At 47.9% G+C, this 26,082-nt stretch overlaps 1 protein-coding gene across 1 annotated transcript in view; it reads right to left on the bottom strand.

Moving 5' to 3' along the window:
• The window catches only part of LOC139761509 (uncharacterized), a 104,631-nt gene extending 84,239 nt beyond the window's left edge, over positions 1 to 20,392 (bottom strand). Inside the window, exon 1 of the mRNA XM_071685774.1 lies at positions 19,639 to 20,392. Within this exon, the coding sequence (XP_071541875.1) occupies positions 19,639 to 19,748 (110 nt within the window). The 5' untranslated portion in view covers positions 19,749 to 20,392. The remainder of the gene's footprint in view (positions 1 to 19,638) is intronic.
• Between the last annotated feature and the right edge of the window lie 5,690 nt (positions 20,393 to 26,082).

The raw sequence follows: 26,082 nt of genomic DNA, 5'->3' as shown, positions 1-26,082 counted from the left end.
TCGACAGACAGTGTGGGGAGGAGGGGGTTGGATACATGGGGTTTCAACCCTCCAACAGAGTGTGGGGAGGACAGTGTGGGGAGAGGGGGTTAGATAAATGGGGTTTCAACCCTCCAACAGAGTGTGGGGAGGTTGGATACATGGGGTTTCAACCCTCCAACAGAGTGTGGGGAGGTTGGATACATGGGGTCTCAACAGACAGTGTGGGGAGGAGGGGGTTGGATACATGGGGTGTCAACCCTCCAACAGACAGTGTGGGGAGGTTGGATACATGGGGTTTCAACCCTCCAACAGAGTGTGGGGAGGACAGTGTGAGGAGAAGGGGGTTGGATACATGGGGTTTCAACCCTCCAACAGAGTGTGGGGAGGACAGTGTGAGGAGAAGGGGGTTGGATACATGGGGTTTCAACCCTCCAACAGACAGTGTGGAGAGAAGGGAGTTGGATACATGGGGTTTCAACCCTCCATCGCCCTAAATCAAGTCTGGTTGAGTTTGTCTTTCCACTTCATGTGTCACAGATATTTACAGGCTTCTGTGTCATAGGTCAGGCATGTCGCCGGGGGGGGGGGGTGCGGGGTTGCGTTGAGGGGGGGGTGGGAGGGTGCGTTGGCGGGGGGGAGAGGGTGGGTGGGGGGTGGGAGACTATGTTAGTTATGTAGGAGCGCGTGTGTGGAGGAAGAGTGTGTGTGTGTGTGTGTGTGTGTGTTTGGGTTCGTGTGGGTGGGTCAGAGTGTGAGGAGTGTGTGTGTGTGTGTGTGTGTGTGTGTGTGTGTGTGTATGTGTGTGTGTGTGTGTGTGTGTGTGTGTGTGTGTGTGTGTGTGTGTGTGTGTTTGGGTTCGTGTGGATGGGTCAGAGTGTGAGGAGTGTGTGTGTGTGTGTGTGTGTGTGTGTGTGTGTGTGTGTGTGTGTGTAGAGATGTGGTTTTCATTAGGACGTGTGAGTCTGTAGGTGAAGTGTGTTGGAGTAAGAGTGTGTTGGTGCGTTAGGCTGTGAAGGAGAGGAGAGTTCTGGTTATAAGAGGGTGTGTTGAGGGTGTGGTCAACGAACTCTAAAAAAGGTCTTTTCATGGGTGTTGAGTGCGAGGCTAAAGTGTCTAAGATACTAAAGTGCGTGACAGATACTAAACACACACCAAAAAAAAGGTGGAATGGAGTGTTGGGAAGAGTTGAATGGAAAGGCAGATGAGATGGGACAGAGGGAATGGGATCGTCTGAAATGTGAGAGAGAGAGAGAGAGAGAGAGAGAGAGAGAGAGAGAGAGAGAGAGAGAGAGAGAGAGAGAGAGAGAGAGAGAGAGAGAGCATGTGGGCAGCTTCAAGGCTGAACGCACTAATGGTGGTACTTCTAAAAGTGTGTTGTTCTGTTAAGGCGCGCGCGCGCGTCTCTCTCTCTCTCTCTCTCTCTCTCTCTCTCTCTCTCTCTCTCTCTCTCTCTCTCTCTCTCTCTCTCTCTCTCTCTCTCTCTCTTTGTCACATAGATCCTTTCTTTTCTTTTTTCTTTTTTTTTCCTTTTTTTTTTCTTTTTTAGAGGAGGTGGTCACTCTCTCTTCACTCATCCTCCCTAAATGTCCATACCACTTCGCCACGCCCTGGTCAGCTCTTCTTCAGTCACACCGGCGCGTGCCAGACGCCACACCTCTCTATCTAAACCCCTATCAGTCCTCACACGACCAACTTGGCCTACATTGCAGTTCGTCCTTGGACAAGAAGTGTCCAAACCCGGCCTACATTGTACATCGTCCTTGGACAAGCCGTGTCCAAACCCGGCCTACATTGCACATCGTCCTTGGACAAGCTGTGTCCAAACCCGGCCTACATTGCAGTCCGTCCTTGGAGAAGCCGTGTCACGCGTGACCATTCCTTCCGCCGTTCTCTTCCATTCACGACAGTCGCATGTTTAAACACTATCCCCCCGTCAGAGACTGGGAACCTCACCTCCACACACCTGCTATAGCTGCTCAAACACACACCTGGAACTCCTATTCTCAAAACACACCTGCCCTGCTAATTTATGACTAGTCCAACCCTTGTTTAAGGTAATGGACAGTTTGATTCACCGTATTTGGCGTCTCTCGATCAATCCCCTCCTATTCCTCCGTTCCTCTAGGATTACTGTCGGATTAATGATTAATCCGGGGTGATTAATGATTAATGATGAATGATTAATCCAGGGTGATTAATGATTAATGATTAATGATTAATCCAGGGTGATTAATGATTAATGATTAATCCAGGGTGATTAATGATTAATCCAGGGTGATTAATGATTAATGATTAATGATTAATCCAGGGTGATTAATGATTAATCCAGGGTGATTAATGATTAATGATTAATCCAGGGTGATTAATGATTAATCCAGGGTGATTAATGATTAATGATTAATCCAGGGTGATTAATGATTAATGATTAATCCAGGGTGATTAATTCAGCCACATAACAACAAATGACTAACCACTTCTTAGAGGAGTTCAATAGGTTGTTGAGTGAAATGTGTATTGATGTGGTTGAGTGAAAGACTGTTGAAGGCCAGCCATGTTGTGGTTGTGGTAGACAGGCCAGCCATGTTGTGGTTGTGGTAGACAGGCCAGCCATGTTGTGGTTGTGGTAGACAGGCCAGCCATGTTGTGGTTGTGGTAGACAGGCCAGCCATGTTGTGGTTGTGGTAGACAGGCCAGCCATGTTGTGGTTGTGATAGACAGACAGACACAGTGGTGAGGAGGTGGGTTGAGCCAGCGGGTATGTTGTGGTTGTGGTAGACAGGACAGTGGTGAGGTGGTGGGTTTGAACCAGCGGGTATGTTGTGGGTGTGGTAGACAGGCCAGCCATGTTGTGGTTGTGGTAGACAGACAGACAGAGTGGTGAGGTGGTGGGTTTGAACCAGCGGGTATGTTGTGGTTGTGGTAGACAGGCCAGCCATGTTGTGGTTGTGGTAGACAGACAGACAGTGTTGAGGAGGTGGGTTTGAACCAGCGGGTATGTTGTGGTTGTGGTAGACAGACAGACAGAGTGGTGAGGAGGTGGGTTTGAACCAGCGGGTATGTTGTGGTTGTGGTAGACAGACAGTGGTGAGGAGGTGGGTTTGAACCAGCGGGTATGTTGTGGGTGTGGTAGACAGGCCAGCCATGTTGTGGTTGTGGTAGACAGACAGACAGTGTTGAGGAGGTGGGTTTGAACCAGCGGGTATGTTGTGGTTGTGGTAGACAGACAGACAGAGTGGTGAGGAGGTGGGTTTGAACCAGCGGGTATGTTGTGGTTGTGGTAGACAGACAGTGGTGAGGAGGTGGGTTTGAACCAGTGGGTATGTTGTGGTTGTGGTAGACAGACAGTGGTGAGGAGGTGGGTTTGAACCAGCGGGTATGTTGTGGTTGTGGTAGACAGACAGTGGTGAGGAGGTGGGTTTGAACCAGCGGGTATGTTGTGGTTGTGGTAGACAGACAGTGGTGAGGAGGTGGGTTTGAACCAGCGGGTATGTTGTGGTTGTGGTAGACAGACAGTGGTGAGGAGGTGGGTTTGAACCAGCGGGTATGTTGTGGTTGTGGTAGACAGACAGTGGTGAGGAGGTGGGTTTGAACCAGCGGGTATGCGCATGGACAGGTCAGCTTTGACCCACCCTTATACAGCGAAGGTTAATGTGTATGTGTGTGTGTGTGTGTGTGGGAGACCTACCTATCCTTCCCCTACCCCAGTCTACCTACCCCGTACTACCCACCACCAGCCCCTACCCACTTGGCCCCACCTCCTGATCTCGCCCACACTCTCTTCCTCATCCACCTAGTACCAGGTAGCAAGAGGCCCCCCCATCTGTGTCTGATACCTGATACCTTGTGGGTTTAAACTGTGCCCTGGGATCAGTACTATGGTAAATGAAGGGATAGGTATGGTCAGGTGACCAAGATATGGTTTTCAGTATAAGGGAAAGGAGGCAGTGCTCAGTATAAGGGATAGGAGCCTTTCTAACCCATCTATGATGCTCAGTATAAGGGATAGGAGCCTTTTTAACCCATCTATAATGCTCAGTATAAGGGATAGGAGCCTTTTTAACCAATCTATGATGCTCAGTATAAGGGATAGGAGCCTTTCTAACCAATACATGATGCTCAGTATAAGGGATAGGAACCTTTTTAACCCATCTATGATGCTCAGTATAAGGGATAGGAGCCTTTCTAACCAATATATGAAACTCAGTAGAAAGGGATAGGAGCCATTCTAATCAATACATGGTATGGACGTCCACCCAGATATTAACGAGGGAACTATGACGGTCTAACGAGCTTGTTCACCTCAGCAGAAAGTGCGTAGGTCCTTACGCTATGCGTATCAGTCGCCTCGATCGTTACCTGCAAGCGAAGAAGGTACGTCGTCCCTCTGTATGTAAATAGACGCTCGACCTGACCTGACCTGACCCCATTTCGTCTCGCGGGTTCGACCGTAACGAAGCGGCTTCGAGACGAGCGAATCGGGCGATCGTGCAACAAGGCCTTCCGGTGAATAAAGGCCAGTTTACGACTGTTTGGACATGGTCAGGAGGCCTTGTGTGTGTGTATGTGTGTGTGTGTGTGTGTGTGTTAGCCACCTGGTGTGGCCATTACCTCCCTCCCTCTACCCCTGTGTGGATGTTGTTTCAAAGGAGGGGATGACTGAACCTCTCAAAGTCGGCTTCGATTCTTCTTCTTTTTTACCTTCACCCACCCCCGCCCCCTGAGAGCCCCAATGAAAGCAGCTCATGATGTTGAGCCGGAGGGAGAGGTGGGTGGAGAACCAGGAACTTTCTATTTTACTGTCCTGTCTCCATCTATAGTTGTTGGATGGGGGAGGAGCCTCTTGTTTTACTATCCTGTCTCCATCTATGGTGGTGGATGGAGGAGGAGTCTTGTTTTACTATCCTGTCTCCATCTATAGTGGTTGGATGGGGGAGGAGCCTTCTGCTGTACTATCCTGTCTCCATCTATAGTGGTTGGATGGTGGAGGAGCCTTCTGTTTTACTATCCTGTCTCCATCTATAGTGGTTGGATGGTGGAGGAGCCTTCTGTTTTACTATCCTGTCTCCATCTATAGTGGTTGGATGGTGGAGGAGCCTTCTGTTTTACTATCCTGTCTCCATCTATGGTGGTTGGATGGTGGAGGAGCCTTCTGTTTTACTATCCTGTCTCCATCTATGGTGGTGGAGTGGGGGAGGAGCCTTCTGCTGTACTATCCTGTCTCCATCTATAGTGGTTGGATGGAGGAGGAGTCTTCTGTTTCACTATCCTGTCTCCATCTATAGTGGTTGGATGGGGGAGGAGTCTTCTGTTTTACTATCCTGTCTCCATCTATGGTGGTGGATAGAGGAAGAGGAGTCTGTTTTACTATCCTGTTCTTGACCACAATTTCAAACTGGACAGATAAGATAAACCTATGGGACAGACTTCACCACATACGTAACAATCGAAAACAATTGAACAACTCCATTTCTCCCATGTAACAGCTTGAACCAGGGGTTCTTTAACGACTGATAACCACTTCATTACTGATGATAACCTCGTTAAGTCTTTTGTAACGATGTGGTTGGAGGGTTTTCTGCAATTACCAGATGCGTAAATGGCTCTCGCTTAAATGGCTATATATAAAACCTGTCTTGGTAAAAAATAAATGTACATCAAAGGCTTTGTGATGAAAGACATTTAAATTTCTAATTAGGTTCACGAATTCATTAGGTCAGTTGGCCTTTTAAATGTCTAATTAGCCTGCGACTTGATTAATACAGGGGGACCCTCATTCACACATGGTCTTTACCATCAGTTTGATGGTCCGTTGAAGACCTCTCCTTCATACAGATCATCAAAGTCAAAGTAGAATATATCAAAATCAAAATCGTGTTCGTAAGAGTGTATAATATGGAAGGAAGGGGATCTTCTGTCTATCTATCTATCTATCTATTCATCTATCTACCTGTTTATCTATCTATCTATCTATCCATCTATCTCTCTATCTTCTATCTATCTTCTATCTATCTATGTATCTATCTATTTATCTATCTATCTATATATCCATCTATCTATCTATCTATCTATCCATCTATATATCTATCCATCTATCTATCTATCTATCTATCTATCTTTGGATCCTCTCTCTATCTATTCACCTCTCTATCTTATCTTTCTCTCCATCTATCACAGTCCTTCATCCATCTAGCCCCCACTGAAACACCATAGAGAAAAAAAAAAGAGTGAAAGAAATGAAAGAAGGAGAGAGAGAGAGAGAGAGAGAGAGAGAGAGAGAGAGAGAGAGAGAGAGAGAGAGAGAGAGAGACAGAACACAGTACGGCACCCTCGGCACGTTTTCTGTCGCAAGCAAGCAAGCTGGGGGGGGGTTGGGTCAAAGGGTTGGTGGGTGGTGGGGTCAAAGGTCACCAGGATGCATTCGTCTGCTGGCTGGGTGACCCATGAGTGCAATTCGACACCCTCAATAGCATTATTGGTTCCAGACGTGAGTTTAGGGGGGTCGGGGTCGTTTAAGTCGGCTATCACGTGGTGGGGCGATGTGGAAAGGTGCCTTAGGGACATGACTCGTTCGTCCTCGACCCGTTGGATAGCTCGGTCTTGACCCCCAATTTTTCCTTTAAATTTATTTCTAATCACAAGCTTCTCTTGCTGAAAACGAGGGTTTAATGGGAAAGAAGGGAAGATAAGGGAAGGGGGATAAGGGAGAAAAAAGGATGAAAAAAGGGATGGGAGTCTTTAAAGGGGAAGAAAGTGGTGGGAGCTATTTCAAAGGGTTTGGAGGGGTGGGGGTTTTTAAATAAGGGAGATTTCAGGGGGTGAAAGGGTAATTGACATTAAAGGGTACAAAGGTAAGGGTGGGTTGGGGGGGTCTTTTAAGGGTAAGGGTGGGGGTTTAAGGGAGATTCTTTTCATTTTGGAAGAAAGGGTTAAAGGTGGGTTTAAAGGGGGACCAAGGGTAAAAAAAGGGTTTAAAAGGGGAGATTTTATTAAAGGGGTAAGAAAGGGTAAGGTGGGTAAGGGAGATCTATTCAAGGGTATGAAAGGGTAAGGGAGATGTTTTAAGGGTATAAATGGGTAAGGGAGATCTACTTAAGGGTAAGAAAGGATAAGGGAGATCTATCTAAGGGTAAGGGAGATCTTTCCCCAAGGGTAAAAAAGGGGTTTAATGGGAGATTTTTTAAAGGGTAGAAATGGGTAAGGGAGATCTTTTTAAGGGCAAAAAAGGGTGAGGGAAAAATATTCAAGGGTAAAAAGGATTAAGGGAGATTTATCTAAGGTTAAGAAAGGGTAAGGGAGATGTTTTAAGGGTAGAAATGGGTAAGGGAGATCTTTTTAAGGGTAAAAATGGGTAAGGGAGAACTATTTCAAGGGAAAAAGGGTTAAGGGAGATGTTCTAAGGGTAGAAATGGGTAAGGGAGATCTATTTAGGGTAAGAAGAAGAGGGGGGGAAGGAGCTCATCTCTTGAACAGTGTTCATCTTCATACATTTTACATTGCATGTAGGTTGTCTGCATTAACCATGCCCACAGTCATTCCCTTCCCTTCATCCCCAATTCTTATACTATCAAAGTCCCTATATACATCTTCCTTAACAAGTGTCGTACTTCATGTTATATGTTATGTTCTCTCTGGTTTGTTCTATCCCCACATCTCTTGAAGAACTCTGTTCACTTCCTAAGTCACCCATGGTTCAAACACTAAGTTATCAGGTCACCCCTTACTCTTCTCTCTTCTAACCGTCGAGGGTGACGTGTGGCACTCTGTTCTGCGTTTTGGGTTTGACTACCACACACACACACACAAAACACACACACCACACCCCACAACCACCTAAATTTACACACCCACATACACACACACACACACAACCACACACATACACACACCCCAAAAACAAAACCCCAAAAACAAAACACAAACAAAAAAAAAGTGCTATGTACCACATCTTTATGTACATAGAGTCATACCCTTCACGTTCCTATTTGTTATATGTACTTATGTACATATATATACATATATGTGTATGTATTTTTATCTGGGGGAGGCCATATGTACATGTATGTATGATTCATGTGTACACACATATCATGCACGTATAGTCATACGTACGTAATAGACTGTCAAGGATGCTGTGGAAGAGATGAGACATCTTGAATTAAGTTTAGGAGAAATTGTATCCCCTCAGAACACACACACACACACACACACACACACACACCCCACCCCACCCATCCCCCCCCCTTATTAAGACGTACTTTTGTGTGGTATTCTCTGTGATTGCCAACGTGGAGAGATGAGGGTTTGAGTTTTGCTTTGTGTTGTGTATGTGTGTGTGTGTGTGTGTGTGTGTGTGTGTATTCGGAAGGGGAACTTGTCTATATGAGTTATGACCCCACTTTTGGTGTGTTGTTTTCTCTCTGTGATGCGATCTGTTTTCGTACCGCTCCAGGGAAAAGCGATGGAGGAGAGAGCGGAGGAGAGAGAGAGAGAGAGAGAGAGTTGGGAGAAGGAGAGAGGAGAGGAATTTATGAGAGAGGGGAGAGGAGGGGAGGGACCCAAAGTGAAGGGAGGGGGGAAGAGAGAGGAAAGGGAGGAGAGGGGAGATGAGAGAATGAGGAGGAGGAGGAGGGAAGGAGAGGGAGAGAGAGAGGGGGGAGGGAGGAAGAGGGGAAAGGAGGGAAAAGAAAAAGGGTGAGAGAGGGGGATGAGAGAGAGAGAGAGCCAGCGGGGCAATCAAAGGGCCAACGACGCAGAGGAGAACACCTGGGTCAATACACGATTAAAACGTGACAAGACCTCGCCAGCTGCCCGGGTCGTGACCCCCCCCCCCCACAGCTGAGAGGTCAACCCACGCTAGGCCCCTCGGGGGATGGGTGGGGGTGGTGGGGGGGGGGGGGTCACTGAATTTAAACAACCCACCGACCCATCCCCCCTCCCAAAAAACACACAAAAACACACACACACACAACAAAAAGTCCCCGCCCTCTCCCGAAGCCACTTTTCAAACCCAGTTTAATCTACCTCATCCCAAACAGTCTATCCAGATGGCATCTATCCTCCTCCTCCCTCCTCCTCCAACCCACACACATACACATCCACCCCCAAACCCCCCAAAACCCTTTAAATTTTTTGGGACTGGTTTTCCCCTCCCCAAAAAACCCTTTAAATTTTTTGGGGGGCTGGGTTTTCCCTCCAAAAACCTTAATTCGTGGGAGCTGGTTTTCCCCCCCAAAAGCCTTAATTCGTGGGAGCTGGGTCCCTCCCCTCCAAAAGCCTTAATTCGTGGGAGCTGGGTTTTCCCCTCCAAAAACCTTAAATCGTAGGAGTTAGTTCTCCAAAACATTTCCTCTCCCCCTCCAAGAGTTCCCAGTGAATGAGTATCTGGCCAGTCCTTTCGTTGCCTTGGAGGCCTTCAAATAACGGGTTTGGGGGCGAATCTTTTTTTTTTTTGGCCAAAAGTCTCTTAAAGGGTTTTAAATTTAAATTTTTTTATGATCAGTTATTTTTCCTTCCAAATTTTTGTCATATTACTCCCTTGGTTTGAATGCTTCTATCATTATGTTTTTCACTTCATTCTTTCTTTCATTCTCTCTCCCCTCTCTCTCTCTCTCTCTCTCTCTCTCTCTCTCTCTCTCTCCTCTCTCTCTCTCTCTCTCTCTCTCTCGTCACCATGGGAGCTATCTCCTAGAATGGCTTGTTTACAGATGGGGGGAAAAAAAAAAGGAGACAGAGAGAGAGAGTAGAGAGAGAGAGAGAGAGAGAGAGAGAGAGAGAGAGAGAGAGAGAGAGAGAGAGAGAGAGAGAGAGAGTAGAGAGAGAGAGAGAGAGAGAAGATCTTCGCTCCCAAAGTCCTAAAGTATTTTGGGAGCGTCGTGTCAAGTGTTGGGCGAGACACGTGACTCACACAGGGAATCAGGTGATGATGTTTATGTGATCAGCTGATGTTTGTTATGGTAATCAGCTGATCTCCTCGCCCACGTGGCCCCAATCAGCTGATCGATGGTGAGTCACTTGACCATAAGAGGGAAATGTTTACCATCTGTTCTTCTTACCAACCAAGTCATCTCTCGTCTTTCTAAATCATCACCCGAGACTTCTGGTGTCTAAATTCAAATTCTAATGGGTTCGTGTTACACGGGATGTGTATTTGGGAAACCACACTATGGACGAGAAAAGCTTAAATGTGTGATGTGTGCCACAGATAAGCTGAGTGTATGGTGTTGTGGGGGAGATGTGTTCTCTGTGTCAAATTCGTCGCCCTGTTTTTAATTTGTTGTGGTGTGTTGTGTGTTGTGTGTGGTGTGTGTGTGTGTTGTGTGGGGTGTGTGTGTGTGGGGTAGCTTTCCTCTTAAAGGAATTTTTTCGCTTAATTCATGTTATGTTCTTGGGTTTTTTCTATCTCTGACAAGGGAACTCTTCCCCTGTTACATATCCAAACTTCTTTGGGTTGTGATTAGGTCACCCCTGATTCTTTTTCTTCCAAGGCCTCTAGCCCCCTTTCCCCCCTTCCCCCCAACCCCAAACACACACACACACACCCCAAAACCCCACAAAAACACCACCCCCTCCCTCCCCAATTTTTTCAAAAATCTTTTTTAACCCCCCCCTCTCTTCTCTCTCTCTCTCTCCTCTCTCTCTCTTTTCTCTCTCTTCTCTCTCTCCTCTGGACCCTTTTCTATCAACTCTCTGTCCCCGTTAAGCCCCTCCCCTCTCCACACCCCAAAACCCCCCGGGTTGACTGACCAGACTTGAGAGAAAGTAAGTTGTTTTCGGAGACGAACAGCTTGGTGTATCATATTCCCTTCGTCCATGAACTTGAATGAAATGGTCTGTTTCTTGCTAGTTAGGTGATGCCTTCTTAACTCCTTCTAATGAGGCAGTGTGTTGTGTCCGTGTTGTTGTGTGTGTGGTGGCGTTGTGTGTGTGGTGTGTGTGTTTTGGTTGTTGTGTTTGTGTGCTAATCTGATATTGTGAATCATGTTCCCTTGCTTGACATCATCTTTCGAAGTATATACGACGCCCTCTCCCATCGAGATTGCTACACACACACACACACACACACCACCACCAACATCCGGACATCTCCCCTTCTCCTCCCCCCCCACCAAACACCACCACATCCCCCCCTCAGTGACTTCATTTCTCTGAAAGAGTCGCAATGTCTGATGTCACCTGGACGGATGTTCCCCCCCCCCCTCCCCCCCCTCCCCCCCCCCCGGCCCCCCCCCCCCTGGTTTTCGCTTCCTCTGTCGCCATGAGTGGGGGGGGAAGGAGGGGAGGGAGGGAGGGGGAGGGGGGGGGGAAGGGGGGAGAAGTCCCTCACACACACCACACCACACCTCTCTCTTCTCTCTCTCCTCTCTTTCTCTCTCTCTCTCTCTCTCTCTCTCTCTCTTCTCTCGCTCTCTCTCTCTCTCTCTCTCTTACTCTCTCTCTTCACTCCACACACACCACACAACACACACACACCCACCACCGACCCCAACCCACAACTCCCCCGGCTCAAAAAAACCCTTTTTCCCCCCTCCCACAAAAAGACAAAACCCCCCCACCTCACCCCAAACCCCCTTTTCCCCCCCCCTCAAAAATCCCCCCCCTCCCCCCCTCCTCAAAACCTTCCCTGACGTCTGGGTTTTCGCAGGGAGGCGTGCCCTGCGTGCGTGCGTGCGTTTCGTGGGTGTTCGTGGGCCACTTTAGCTGTTGCGGGCCCTCCCCCCCCCCCCATCCCCCCCCACCCCTTCCCCCCCCCCCCCAGGGTCTTGCAGCAGTTTGGGCGAGTGTAGAGCGATCAAAGGGGGGGAGAGACCCCAACGACCCCTCCCCCCTTCCTCTACGATTTGGGGGGGGAGGGGGGGAGGGGGGACCCTTATCTAGTGGGGGCCAGTTTTTTTTTTTTTTTCGTTTTTTTCTCTTTTTACTGATCAGGAAAAAGGAGTCATGTGTGTGTATGGCGAAAAAAAAAGGGGGTCATGTATGTTGGAAAAGGAGTTATGTTTTGGAAAAGGATCTGTATTTTTGAAAAAGTCAGTATGTATGAGAATTAGTCATGTAGTATACAAGGTTCATGTATGTTGGAAGAGGAGTATGTATTATAATAAGGTTAGTCATTATGTGTGGAAAAGGAGTATGTAGTGTGGGAAAAGTAGTAATGTATTGGAAAAAATTTCATGTATTTTAAAAAGGGGAGTCATGTATGTTAAAAAAGGGAGTAGTAGTTAAAAAAAGGAGTCATGTTTGTGTAAAAAAGTATGTATGTTGGAAAAAAGGAGTCAGTATTTGGAAAAGGATATGTATTCTTTGCGGGGTGAAAAAAGGAGTCATGTATGTATGGAAAAAGGAGTATGTATGCGTGAAAAAAGGAGTCATGTATGGGAAAAAGGAGTCATGTATGTGTGGAAAAAGGAGTCATGTATGTATGGAAAAAGGAATCATGTATGTACGAAAAAGTGCTCATGTATGTATGAAGAAACACTCGTGTATGTATGAAAAAGTACTCATGTATGTATGAAGTAGTTCTCATGTATGCATGAAGAAGCACTCGTGTATGTATCACGTTTTTGATTAAATGACATGACGTTTTGCTCTCTCTCTCTCTCTCTCTCTCTCTCTCTCTCTCTCTCTCTCTCTCTCTCTCTCTCTCTCTCTCTCTCTCTCTCTCTCTCTCTCTCTCTCTCTCTCTCTCTCTCTCTCTCTCTCTCTCTCTCTCTCTTTCAAAAGACCCCAGAGACGAACAAGAATTTAAATCCCCTTCCCCCAAAGCCAGGCTTCCAAAGGCAAATAACCAAGAGAAGTTCATAAAACGAAGAAGAAAATAGGATGAGGGACCAAAGGCTTTCTATTTTCCTTTACGTAAATCTACCTCATGAAAAAAAAATATATATATATCTTCGGATTTTATCATGAGATGAGGAATGAGTGCTAAAGTTCAGCGGTGTGAGGAAGGAAGCAAAGACAAGGGGGCGGACGGGCGGGTGGTTTTTGAGTGGGGAAGAGGGAGCACACAGGCCGCCAGCCCTCGGGTGCAGAAATAGAAGCAATCTATGTAGAAGAAGAGATGAAGAGAACCGACACAACAGAGGTCAAAGGGGGTAAAGCAGGTCATGTAACCAGGTCAGGTTTGGAGAGCTCATTGGGAGGAGGGAGGAGGAGGGGAAGGGCTAGGAGGGGGGGGCTGTTTGCCGCTTTGGACTCTGTCTGGTGAGAATGGCCAGCGAGACTCTCCCCCTCACCACCCAGATGTGAGAGTAATACTTTAATACTTCATACAAGGACGAATCAAGTTCCCCTTTGAATATATATATATATATATATTATATATATATATATATATATATATATATATATATATATATATATATATATATATATACAGTATATATATACAGTATATATATACAGTATATATATGTAACTTGTCTTTACCCTACATATGTACACACACACACACACACACACACACACACACACACACACACATACACACCTCCCTCACTCATCCACCTCTCCCTCATCCACCTCTCCCTCATCCACCTCTCCCTCTAGGCTGGGAGAGGAGCAGATATGGAGAGGTGTGTGTGGAGCAGCTGAGGGAAACATTATCCAGTTCCTGGTATATTTTCCTCTCTCTCTCTCTCTCTCTCTCTCTCTCTCTCTCTCTCTCTCTCTCTCTCTCTCTCTCTCTCTATCCATCTCTCTCTCTATCTATCTATCTATCTCTCTCTCTCTCAGATGCCCACGCCCCACACCGGAAGCCGCCCCAGCGACCACAGCCCCCCCAGCCCCCCCAGCCCCGCCCCGCCCCTCCCCCTTACCCCCATCCCCTCCCCCCCAACTGTGACGCAATGGGGAGGGGAAGGGGGGGAGAGGGGGGGTGGTGTTGACTCAACATCATGACGTCACCGGGATCGACACCGCCATGTAAACACATGAGGTCAGAGGTCAAAGCGTCGCCCTATGACGTTTTTACGCCAGGATTTGGGTGGGGGAGGGGGGTGTGTGAAGGAGGGGGGGTGAGGAGGGAGGGGGGTGTTGGGGGGGTTAGTTTAACGAAGGCAGTAGGTCAAGATGATGTCGCCATGGCGACGTGAGGGGAAAGAGAGAGGGGAGGGGGGTGTGGGGGGGGTGAGAAAAAAAACGGGGTATAGGTGATGCCCTTGTGTGTTGGGGGGGCCTTTTGGGGGGGGGGGAGGGGGGTATTGTTGTCAAAGGTGTCATTTTTCCTCCCCCTCCCCTCTGAGGTCAGGTTTGCTCCCTCGTCAGCCATGGGGGGAGGGGAGGGGAAGAGAGGGGAGGGAGGGGAGGAGGAGGGGGGTGGGAGGGGGTGGTAGTGGTTGGCCTAACGCGCCACTCGTCGCCCTAATCACCCTGAACGAGGTCGTTGAGGTGTAGTAAAAGGGGGGGTGGGTGGGGGGGGTCACGCCCAATTCACTGGTTGAGTGAAGGGTTGAGCGCCCCCCCGGGGGGCGGGGGGGGGGCGGGGGGGGGGGGGGCCCGTGGCCAGAAGGGCGTAAGCCTCGTACTAACAGACCTGGCCTGCCACGGTACGGGGGACCCAGAGCTATACATGTATACATGCATGTATACATGGTTGTATACGTGGCTGTATGCGTGGATGTATATATTGATGTATGCATGGTTGTATATGTGGTTGTATACGTGGTTGTATGCGTGGATGTTATATTGTTGTATGCGTGGTTGTATGCGTGGCTGTACAGGTGGTTGTATACGTGGTTGTATAGGTGGTTGTATACATGGTTGTATGCATGGTTGTATACATGGATGTATACATGGCTGTATTATGATGATTGCTATTGTATCTATTTATTATAGAACACAACACACAACACACACACAACATACACACACACTACCACAACACAATACACAACACAACACACACACCACACACCACATACACACACACATACCACAACAACACACACACACACACCACATTTCACACACCACACATACACACACACCCACACACACACACACACACACAAAACATACAACACACACACACACCTACACACACACACAATTTAAAAACACACACACACACACAACACAACAACACTACACAAACACACACACACACCAACATACACACAACATACACACACACAACTCACACACACACACACATACACACACACACACATACACACACACACACACACACACACACACACACACACACACACACACACACACACACGAAAAAAAAAAGAAATATATATATATATATATATATATATATATATATATATATATATATATATATATATATATATATATATATATATATATGCAAATTCATTCATTAATGATGAGCCAATTCATCTTCATTCATTCATTTCACACGACACATTCATCATGTATACACACTCGCCCTTCTTTCATTCATATTACTCATTTTCATTCACTGCTCTCTTATACGTGTCTTCATTCATAGATGTATTTCATTCATTATTTCTAATCTCTCTTCATTCACCTATTTCGCTCGCGTTCTAATTCATTCATAAAACTCCCATATTTCATTCATTCTTTCATTTCACCTAATCATCTTTTTTCTTTCACATTCATTTTTTAATCTGTATCATTTATTCGGTTAAACGAATTACCGGCCGGTTACCACCGGCCCTTCCTTCACTGTGTGTTATGCGGCCACACCTCGATAAACCGAACTGATGCGAGATGGGGGAGAAAGAATTCGGATAAGCGAGAGAGAGAGAGAGAGAGAGAGAGAGAGAGAGAGAGAGAGAGAGGAGAGAGAGAGAGGGAGAGAGAGTTAGAGAGAGAGAGAGAGAGAGAGAGAGAGAGAGAGAGAGAGAGAGAGGGGGGGGGGAGGAGAGAAAGAGAGAGAGAGAGTTAAAAGAGAGAGAGAGAGAGAGGAGAGAGAAGAGAGAGAGAGGAGAGAGAGAGAGAGAGAGAGAGAGAGAGAGAAGAGAGAGAGAGAGGAGTGAGAGAGAGAGATGAGAGATGAGAGGAGAGAGAGTGAGATGAGATGGAGAGAGGAGGAGGAGTGAGAGAGGGGAGAGAGAGAGAGAGAGAGAGAGAGAGAGAGAGTTAAAGAGAGACTGATAGACAAACAGACATTTAAGTCGACTTAGAAGCCATCTGGAGCCCTGTTACTCACACCCCCCCCACACACCCCCACACCCCCACACACACCCCCACACCCCCACACACACCCCCACACCCCCACCCCCACAATTTCTGGGCCTGACAGACGGTGTGTGAGTCACCAATACACACACACACACACACACACACACACACACACACATACACACACACGCATACACACAGGTACACACAGTGTCTCCCACGTACACAAGGACAGAGAGGGTTAGGCCATTCTACCACCGGTTTTTTCCCCAGGACAGACGAGGCCATGTATTGTCCCAGTTCACGTTTTCCCAGGAGAGACAAGAGCCAGAGTTTTCCCCCTCCCAGGATGGACAAGACACTGTATAGACTACCTCAGTGTTTTCCCCAGGATAGACGAAGCTACGTGTACTATCTACTTTGAAATTTTTCCCCTCGTTAGGTTCAAATTGGGTCGTTTGCCAGTTAATGACGCTGGTTTGAATGGGCTGTTGAATTTGCATAGAGCATTTTGTGAAATTTACATTTACAGAGGCATTTACTAGAGCTAAATAAGTTTGTTATGAATATCTTATTTACAGAGGCATTTACTAGAGTAAATAAGTTATGAATTTTTTATTTGTGCTTATAATTCTTTGATAAGGACGACCCTTTGAGCATGACGAGTACGACCCTTGTAAAATGACAGGTACGACCCTTGTAAATGACGGGTACGACTCTTGTAAGACGGGTACGACCCTTGTAAATGACAAGTACGACCCTTGTAAATGACGGGTACGACCCTTGTAAATGACAGGTACGACCCTTGTAAATGACAGGTACGACCCTTGTAAATGACGGGTACGACCCTTGTAAATGACGGGTACGACCCATGTAAATGACAGATACGACCCATTGAAGGGTACGACCCATGTAAATGACACGTACGACCATTGTAAATGACACGTACGACCCTTGTAAATGACACGTACGACCCATTGAAGGGTACGACCCATTAACCATGACAAGCACGTCCCCCTTTTAAAACCTAGCAAGCACGACCACCCTCCCAAAGGGGGTCGTCCTTGCCATGCGCGCCCCCTTGGGGTAGTCGTCCGTCCTACGCTCAAGTGGTCGTACCTTCCCAGACCCAAGAGAATGCTCCACTACGCACTAAGGGCGTTTAGGTTCCTTGTGGCGCCTGTATTGTCGCCCTTACCCACACCATCCCGCCTCGTCTCAACTGTGTTGACCTTCAGTCAATAAACCACCCTGAGGCACTGCAAGGCTCGAGTCTCACTGCAAATTTCTCACTGTAAACTTTTGAAGGAGGGGGAGGTGGTGGGTGGTGGAGGTGGGTGGATTTTCACTGTAATTTTGGTTAGAGGTGGTGTGGGTGGGGGGTGGGTTGGGGTCGATTTTCACTGTAATTTTTGTAAATGGTGGGGTAGGGTGGTGGGGGGGGTTGTTGTTGAGTTTCACTGTATTTCTGTAAGGGGGGGTTGAGTTTCGCTGTATTTCTGTAGGGGGGGTTGAGTTTCACTGTATTTCTGCAGAGGGTCGAGTTTCAATGTATTTCTGTAGAGGGTCGAGTTTCACTGTATTTCTGTAGGGAGTCGAGTTTCACCGTTTCTGCAGGAGGTCGAGTTTCACTGTATTTCTGAAGAGGGTCGAATCTCACGAGTTTCACTGTAATTTTGCAAGGGGTCGAATTTCACTGTATTTCTGTAGAGGGGGTCGAGTTTTCTCTGTAATTTTAGAGGGGGTGTCGAATTTCACTGTAGCTTTGAAGGGGTCGAGATTCACCGAAATCTATGTAGACAGTGAATTTCAGTCGCCCCAATACAGTGACCAAAATGCCCACTGAAGTCACTGGATGGTTCTTGTAAGTAGAATTGGTAGGGAGCGAGATACACTTTTATTAAGTAACATTTTACACTTAGGTACGTGCATTTTTAAGTAACACTTTACACTTAGATACGTACATTCTGTAACCACCCCACCTTCCACCCACCCCACAATACAGTAAGCATTTTTTACAGTGCTTTTCTTCTGTATACATCTGTATTAACATGGTATGGCAAGACACTCACAGCCACCTACTCCCATTAATACACCACCACCCACTACAGTAACCCACCACTACCACACCCTACCACAATACCCCTCCACTACCACACCAAACCCACCACATACCCCCCCCCCACCACACTACCCCACATCCACCACAGTACCCCTCCACCACACACCAAACCCACCACACTACCCCACATCCACCACATTACCCCACATCCACCACACTATCCCACACCCACCACAATACCCCTCCACCACCAACCAAACCCACCACACTACCCCACACCCACCACACTACCCCACACCTACCACAATACCCCTCCACCACCACACCAAAACCCCACACAACTACCCCACACCCACCACACTACCCCACACCTACCACAGTAACCCTCCACCACCACACCAAACCCCACCACACTACCCCACACCCACCACACTACCCCACACCTGCCACAATACCCCTCCACCACCACACCAAAACCCACCACACTACCCACAACCACCACTACCCCCACATCCACCACACTACCCCTCCACCACCACACCAAAACCCACCACACTACCCCACATCCACCACACTACCCCACACCTACCACAGTAACCCTCCACCACCACACCAAACCCCACCACACTACCCCACACCCACCACACTACCCCACACCTACCACAATACCCCTCCACCACCACACCAAACCCCTACCACACTACCCACACCCACCACACTACCCCACACCTACCACACTACCCCCTCACCAACCACACAAACAACACCACACAACCCAAACCACACCTACCCCACACACTACCACACTACCCCACACAACCACATACCTCCACCACCACACCAAACCCCACCACACCCACCAACCACACTCTACCACACGCCACCACCACTACACCAAACCCCACCACACCTCTCCGAACCCAAACACTCTTCCACACTACACCACACTACCCCTCCAGCACTACACCAAACACCCACCACACTACCCCACACTACCCCACAATCCACCTTCTACAATACCCTTTCACACTACTCCCACACCACCACACTACCCACACCACCACAGTAAACCTCCACAACCATCAAGATCTATACCAACACATACCCACACCTACCACAATACCCCTCCACAACCACACCAAACACCACACATTACCCCACACCACCACAGTAACCCTCCACCACCATCAGACTCTACCACACTACCCCACACCTACCACAATACCCCTCCACCACCACACCAAACCCCACCACACTACCCCACACCCACCACACTAACCCACACCTACCACACTACCCCACACCTACCACAATACCCCTCCACCACCACACCAAACCCCACCACACTACCCCACACCTACCACACTACCCCACACCTACCACAATACCCCTCCACCACCACACCAAACCCCACCACACCACACTACCACCACCGCACTCTACCACACGCCACCACAGTAAAGAGGGAGAGAGGTACTTACCCTTGTCTTTGTGCCACCTTCATCCACCAGCGAGGGATCTTTTTGCCTGATGTATATTCGCCCAGGAGAAGGAAGACCACGGTAACACACACCCAACCACACACCCTCATCTTGCCCCACACACAACACACCCTCCCCCTGCCGCAGGAGGAGGAAGAGGAGGAAGAGGAGGCAAGAGGAGGCAAGAGGAGGAGGAGGCTATTATACCCAGGGCACGAGCGATAATAGCGACGGAGGAGAAGAAAGAGAAAGACGAGGGCTATTTCTCTTTCTCTCTCTCTCTCTCTTTTTCTCTCTCTCTCTCACTCTCTTCCTTTCAGCGCATTGCCACCACAGAGGAAGAGGAGGAGGAGGAAGGAGGGGGAATTTATATATATAAGTATATATATATATATATATATATTTCTTTTTATACCATTGGATAAACGTTTTCTCTCTCGTGTGTGTGTGTGTGTGTGTGAGAGAGAGAGGGGGACGCTTCAGCAACGAAGACAGGGGTCGTCCCGCGCCTTCCCTTTCTCACTCTCTCTCTCTCTCTCTACCTCTCTCTACTCTCGCTCTCTCTCTCGCTCGCTCTCTCTCTCTTGGGAAACGTTCAGGGCCAGCGCGGGCTTCGACTCCGCTCCAGGGTGCCCTAATGTGTGGTCTGGTCAAAGGGAGGTTGGCTACTGGGGCGTGGGGGCGTCGTGCGCCAGGAGCAGGACGAGCAGGAGGAGGAGGAGGAGGAGGAGGAGGAGGAGGGCACCACCACCACCAAGGAGGGAGGGAGGGAGGGAGGGAGGGAGGGAGTTTTGAAGAGTCCCTGTGCCCGAGTCGTGTTCGCCAGCGAGCGTGAGAGGGTACCACAACCAGTCTGTGGCACCTGTTATTGCTGCCCCTCCTTCCCTCCCTCCTTTTCCCTTCCCTCCCTTCCCTTCCCTTCCCTCCCTCCACAGCTCATGACCGACCATCATCATCTTCTGTCCCTCCCTCCTCCACACACACACACACACACACACACACACACACACAACCCGACCCTCCCTGCCACCTCGCTCCCTCCCTCCCTCCACAACCCCCTCCCTCCTCCCTCCCCTACCACCCCCCACCCACGCCCACACACACACCCCTTACCCCTCCCCCCCCCCTCCTCCCTCCCTCCTACTCCAACCCCGCCCACGCGAGGGCGTGGGAGCCGTCAGAGACCAGAGGTGCTAGCAAGCAAGGTGAGCGTCCCACGCTCATATCCCACACATCCTCTCCATCCCTTCCTCCCCCCCACAACCCCCCACAACAACCCCCCACAAACCCCCACAACAAGAGAGTGGGGGGGGGAGGGAGAGGAAGGGGGGATGGAGGAGGAGGGAGTAAAGTGATGGAGGTTGTGATGGCAACACTAGAGATGGTGTGCACGTGTAGGTGGGGCCTTAACTAACCACACCCACCCCTCTCCCTCACCCTCTCCCTCACCCTCACCCTCTCCCTCTCCCTCTCCCTCTCCCTCTCCCTCCCTGTCCTTGTCCCTCTCCCTCTCTCTATCCTTCTCTCCCTCTCCATGTCCTTCTCCCTCTCTCCTTCTCCCTCTCCCTGTCCCTCTCCCTCCCTCTACCTGTCTCCCTCCCTCTCTCCATGTCCTTCTCCCTCTCTCCCTCTCTCCCTTCTCCCTCCCTCTCCCTGTCCCTTCCCCTCTCTCTCTCTCTCTCTCTCTCTCTCTCTCTCTCTCTCTCTAGACCACATATCCACAACTTACCCCCACACACACACATAACACCACTACACAAACGGGAATCTTCAACGTACCATTAAATAAAACCAGGTTACGCTCATCCCAATTGTCATATATATATGTGTGTGTGTGTGTGTGTGTGTGTGTGTGTGTGTGTGTGTGTGTGTGTGTGGTGTGTGGGGGGAAATAAGCCGTTGGAAGCAGTGAGAAGTATTTGTCAAGGGTTTAAGACATGTGTGCGAGTAGGAAGAGAGGAGAGTAAGTGGTTCCAGGTGAAGGTCGATCTGCAGCAGGGGTGTAGGCTGTCACCATGGTTGGCCAACTTGTTTATGGATGGGGTGGCGAGGGATGTAATTGCCTAGAGGGGGTTGTTTGGGAAGAAGAAGGGATGTGTATGTGGTCTGTAGAGAGAGAGAGGGGGGGGAGGCGGGTGAGTGAGCGAAGAAGAGATTGGCCTGGGAAGTGAGTCATTTGTTATTTGCTGATGACACCGTTCTGGTGGCAGATTCAGATAAGAGACTGGCTCAGTTTGTGAGAGTGTGCGATAGGAGTAAGTTGTGAGTTAATGTGAGTAACAAGCAAGTTTATTAGGTTCAGCAGGGTTGAGGGACAGGTTAGCTGGAGTGTAAATAAAAAATGGAGATAATTTGGTGGTGTGGAAGTGTTTTAGATACTTGGGAGTGGACATGCCAGTGAATGGAAGCATGGAAGTGGAAGTGTCATAGGGTGGGTGAGGGGGCGAATGTTCTTGGAGCGTTGAGAAATGTGTGGAAAGAGACGTCGTTATCTGGAAGGGCGAAAACTGGGTATGTTTGCAGGTATAGTAGTCCCAACGATGTTATATGGATGCGAGGCATGGACTGTACTTAAGGATATGCGGATGAGGTGGATAAATTGGAAATGAAATTTTTGAAGACAGTATGTAGTGTGAGGAGGTTTGATCGAGTAAGTAAGAGAGAGGTGTGGAATCAACAAGAGTGCACACGTGATGAATTGAATTGGAACAATGTGGTATACAGGGGTCGACGTTGCAGGTCAATGGACTAAACCAGGGCAGGTGAAACGTCCTAGGTAAACCATGGAAAGGTCTGTGTGGGGGCGCCTGGATGTGGAAAGGGAGCTGTGGTTTCGGTGTAGTACACATGACAGCTAGAGAATGGATGGGAGTGGATGTGGCCTTTCTTCGTCCGTCCCTGGCGCTACCTCGCTAACGTGGGAAACCCCCGACGAGGGTTAGAATCAAAGATCGTTGTGTGACACTTAACGATGGTACAGTCTAGTTCAAGTGCTCAGAGCCATTAACCCACTTCAAATTAACTGAAACACAAAACACTTGATAATTATAAAAAGAAATAAGTAATTAAGTGATATAAAGCAACAGATATCTACACTTGGCTATGAATTACGCTGGTGTTCAAGAGAAAAAAAAGTATTTGATATCAAATTCAAGCGAATCCACTTAGAAGCTAAATTAAGTAGCGGGAGTAAGAAGACAAAGAAAAAAAAGTAATTGAAGGCACTTTACATTATCACCAACCAACTTGAGAGAGAGAAAGAGAGAGAGAGAGAGAGAGAGAGAGAGAGAGAGAGAGAGAGAGAGAGAGAGAGAGAGAGAGAGTGAGTGAGTGAGTGAGTGCATGCGTGTGTGTGGGGGGGGAGGGAAAAGGGGAGGGGTTGGTGGAGGGTGATAGAGGGGGGGTTATACACACACACACACACACACACACACACACACACACACACACATCCGTGAGCCCTACAAGAAGAAGAAGAAGAAAAACAACAACACTAACACTGATGGGTATTTACCTAACCTTCGTTAAGCGGAGGTCAAGTGATGAACCCGCTTTGTCGTGCGTTCTCAGCGATACAGGTGGGCGTGGGGGGGCGTGGGTGGGCGTTGGGGGGCGTGGGTGGGCGTGGGGGGCGTGGGGGGGTGTGGTAGGGGGGTGTGTGCAGGCCGGGCCCCCCCCACCCCCCTTACTCAAGTGCGTGTCTGTTTGTCTTCTGTGTGTGTGTGTGTGTGTGTGTGTGTGTGCTTGTGAGAGAGAGAGAGAGAGAGAGAGAGAGAGAGAGAGAGAGAGAGAGAGAGAGAGAGAGAGAGAGTTTGGGCCAGATGTCCAATCTATCAACCAGCCTGGAGGGAAGGATGAAGAGCTGGGTTGACTGTGGGCACACTGCCGCGATTTTGGATTCGTACCGGTGCGGGGTTCGACCCCCAGGTTGGCCCGTGAGTGCGTCATGGTCAGCACCGTTAATCATTACAGTGTTTTTATGTCTTAGTTTATATCTGAGATTCACACGATGGTAATTTTCCCATACGCAGGTGGTAATAATCCTTGCATATATTCACGTGGAGAGAGAGAGAGATTGCTGGCTGAGGGAATAATATATTTTCGGGGAAATGAGTTACTGTTGAACATAAAAGGATCGTGTAGGCACGATAGGGGTGAGGGAGTGGGGTATGAAGAGGAAAAGCGACAGGGAGGAATGGATGAATGGTTGTACCACTGAGCAATGCTATTCCACCGTTCTCCGACGCAACGCAACAAGGGATGTATTACTATTGGAGAGTCTAATTTGCATAAGTCAGAGCCCTATTATCAATTGTCAGCAAGTTTCATATCAGACAGGTACACTAATCTCTTAGTGGGATAGAAAAAACCGATTAATGATTTTTCAATTTCATTCCACAAACGTACAAAGACTAGAAACCTCTCTAGAATCCCACATAACACAGAAACTACAGTAGTAAGGAATGCAGTCCATAGATGGCACTTCGAGCGTGTGTTTACGGCACTGGAGCCACTGAATGCACAACCCAAGGGTCGTACCGGCGTGTCGAAGGGTCGTACCAGCGTACCCAAGGGTCGTACCGGCGTACCCAAGGGTCGTACCGGCGTACCCAAGGGTCGTACCGGCGTGTCGAAGGGTCGTACCGGCGTACCCAAGGGTCGTACCGGCGTACCCAAGGGTCGTACCGGCGTACCCAAGGGTCGTACCGGCGTGTCGAATGGTCGTACCGGCGTACTCAAGATAAATCAATTTATAGAAATACGTTTCAAATCTTATTTGCATATTACGTTCATTATCGCTCATAAAAATATAAAAAATTCTACCCTTGCAAATCTTAAGTTACTTTTGATAACAAAAGACAACAATACAATGTCAGAGAATCTGCAAAAGTCTCAAAGTGAAAAAAAAGATATGATTTTTACATTGAAAATAAGAGTGGATAAACTTAAATGGCAGAACTAACTCTCCCCCTCCATCACTATGTAACATCATCATTTCAATATAATTAAATCATCTATATTCATTCTATACACTAGGAGGGTTTGGCGATGAAGAATATAGTTTGTATTACTAGTATTTGTATGTTTGAATAGAGTTTTGACAGATTCTGAAGATGTGTTAGAAATAGGATAGTTACTCCGTAAATGAAATTACGTTTTCTGTGATGCAAGGATGAACTTGTCCCATTTTGTGAGAAAAACTTTGGCTTCCTTAAAAATCTGATAATTCAAAGATAATGATTTATCTTTTTGCGATATCCAGGCATAGGATAAATTTTATTTATTAAATCACTCAATTTTATATATAATATATCGGAAGACAAAGTTTAATATAGAGCATTTATGAATCATTCAAAAGGAATCGGACGCGTCGCGCTGGAGTCTATTTGTTGACGATGCGTTCGGATGTGCAGCAAACCCACGCGAAACGAGAGAAAAAGGAAATATGAATCAATTTATCTCCGACCCTCTTACCCCTCAAAAAGATGATAATGCCTGCGGTTTGAATATGTTATGTTATATATAATTGTTGTTTTTTTCCATTCTCACGTCGGGAAAGACCGAGTGAATGACATGGTGTTTATATTATTAGAGAATGTCTTACATTATTCCTGCACTGGGGCAACATCAGGTAGATGGACCATGCCACACAGGCGAGGCAAAGATAGATAGATAGATAGATAGATAGATAGATAGATAGAGAGAGAGAGAGAGAGAGAGAGAGAGAGAGAGAGAGAGTTATTCATCTTGGACATTATGCCGAGCGAACACACACACACACACACACACACACACACACACACACACACACACACACCTGCATCCCTAGGTACGAATAGAGGGGGGGGTAGGGGGTGTCAAGTTGCTCCCGTTTTTTGTTGGGGGAGGCGAGCGAAGGAAGACGGAAAGAGGGAGGGAGGGAAGTAGGGGGAGGGATTACACTGCAGTGTTCTGGCAGAGGGAGGGAGGGAGTCAGGTATAAAATGGGTCGAGGATAAAGCCTTTAACTCAAACACAAATGGTGTGTTTTTTTTCTCTCTCTCTCTTTCTCCTTTGCGTGTGTGTGTGTGTGTGTGTGTGTGTGTGTGATGTCTGGAGGCGTCGAAGGATTGGCATAGCGTGTCCGTGTGAGTCGTTTTCGGTCGCCAGACGTGAAGTCCAACAAGGATAGATGATATTGATATACATCGAAGAGACGAAGCCGATGTATATCAACTGACTGTTATATTTCTCTCTTGTGTCTCCCCTGATGATGTGATTATGACACGAAAGTGCACTTGGGAACTTTTCGTGTTTCATTTTTCCCGTGGACTCATAGGAATATATATATATATATATATATATATATATATATATATATATATATATATATATATATATATATATATATATCCCTTCATTTATTCCTACCAATAAGAAAATAAATATCGTTTATCGACTGTG

This window comes from Panulirus ornatus, chromosome 40 (genome assembly GCF_036320965.1).
Source record: "Panulirus ornatus isolate Po-2019 chromosome 40, ASM3632096v1, whole genome shotgun sequence".
NCBI lineage: Eukaryota > Metazoa > Arthropoda > Malacostraca > Decapoda > Palinuridae > Panulirus > Panulirus ornatus.
This window is presented reverse-complemented; position numbering and strand designations above follow the sequence as displayed.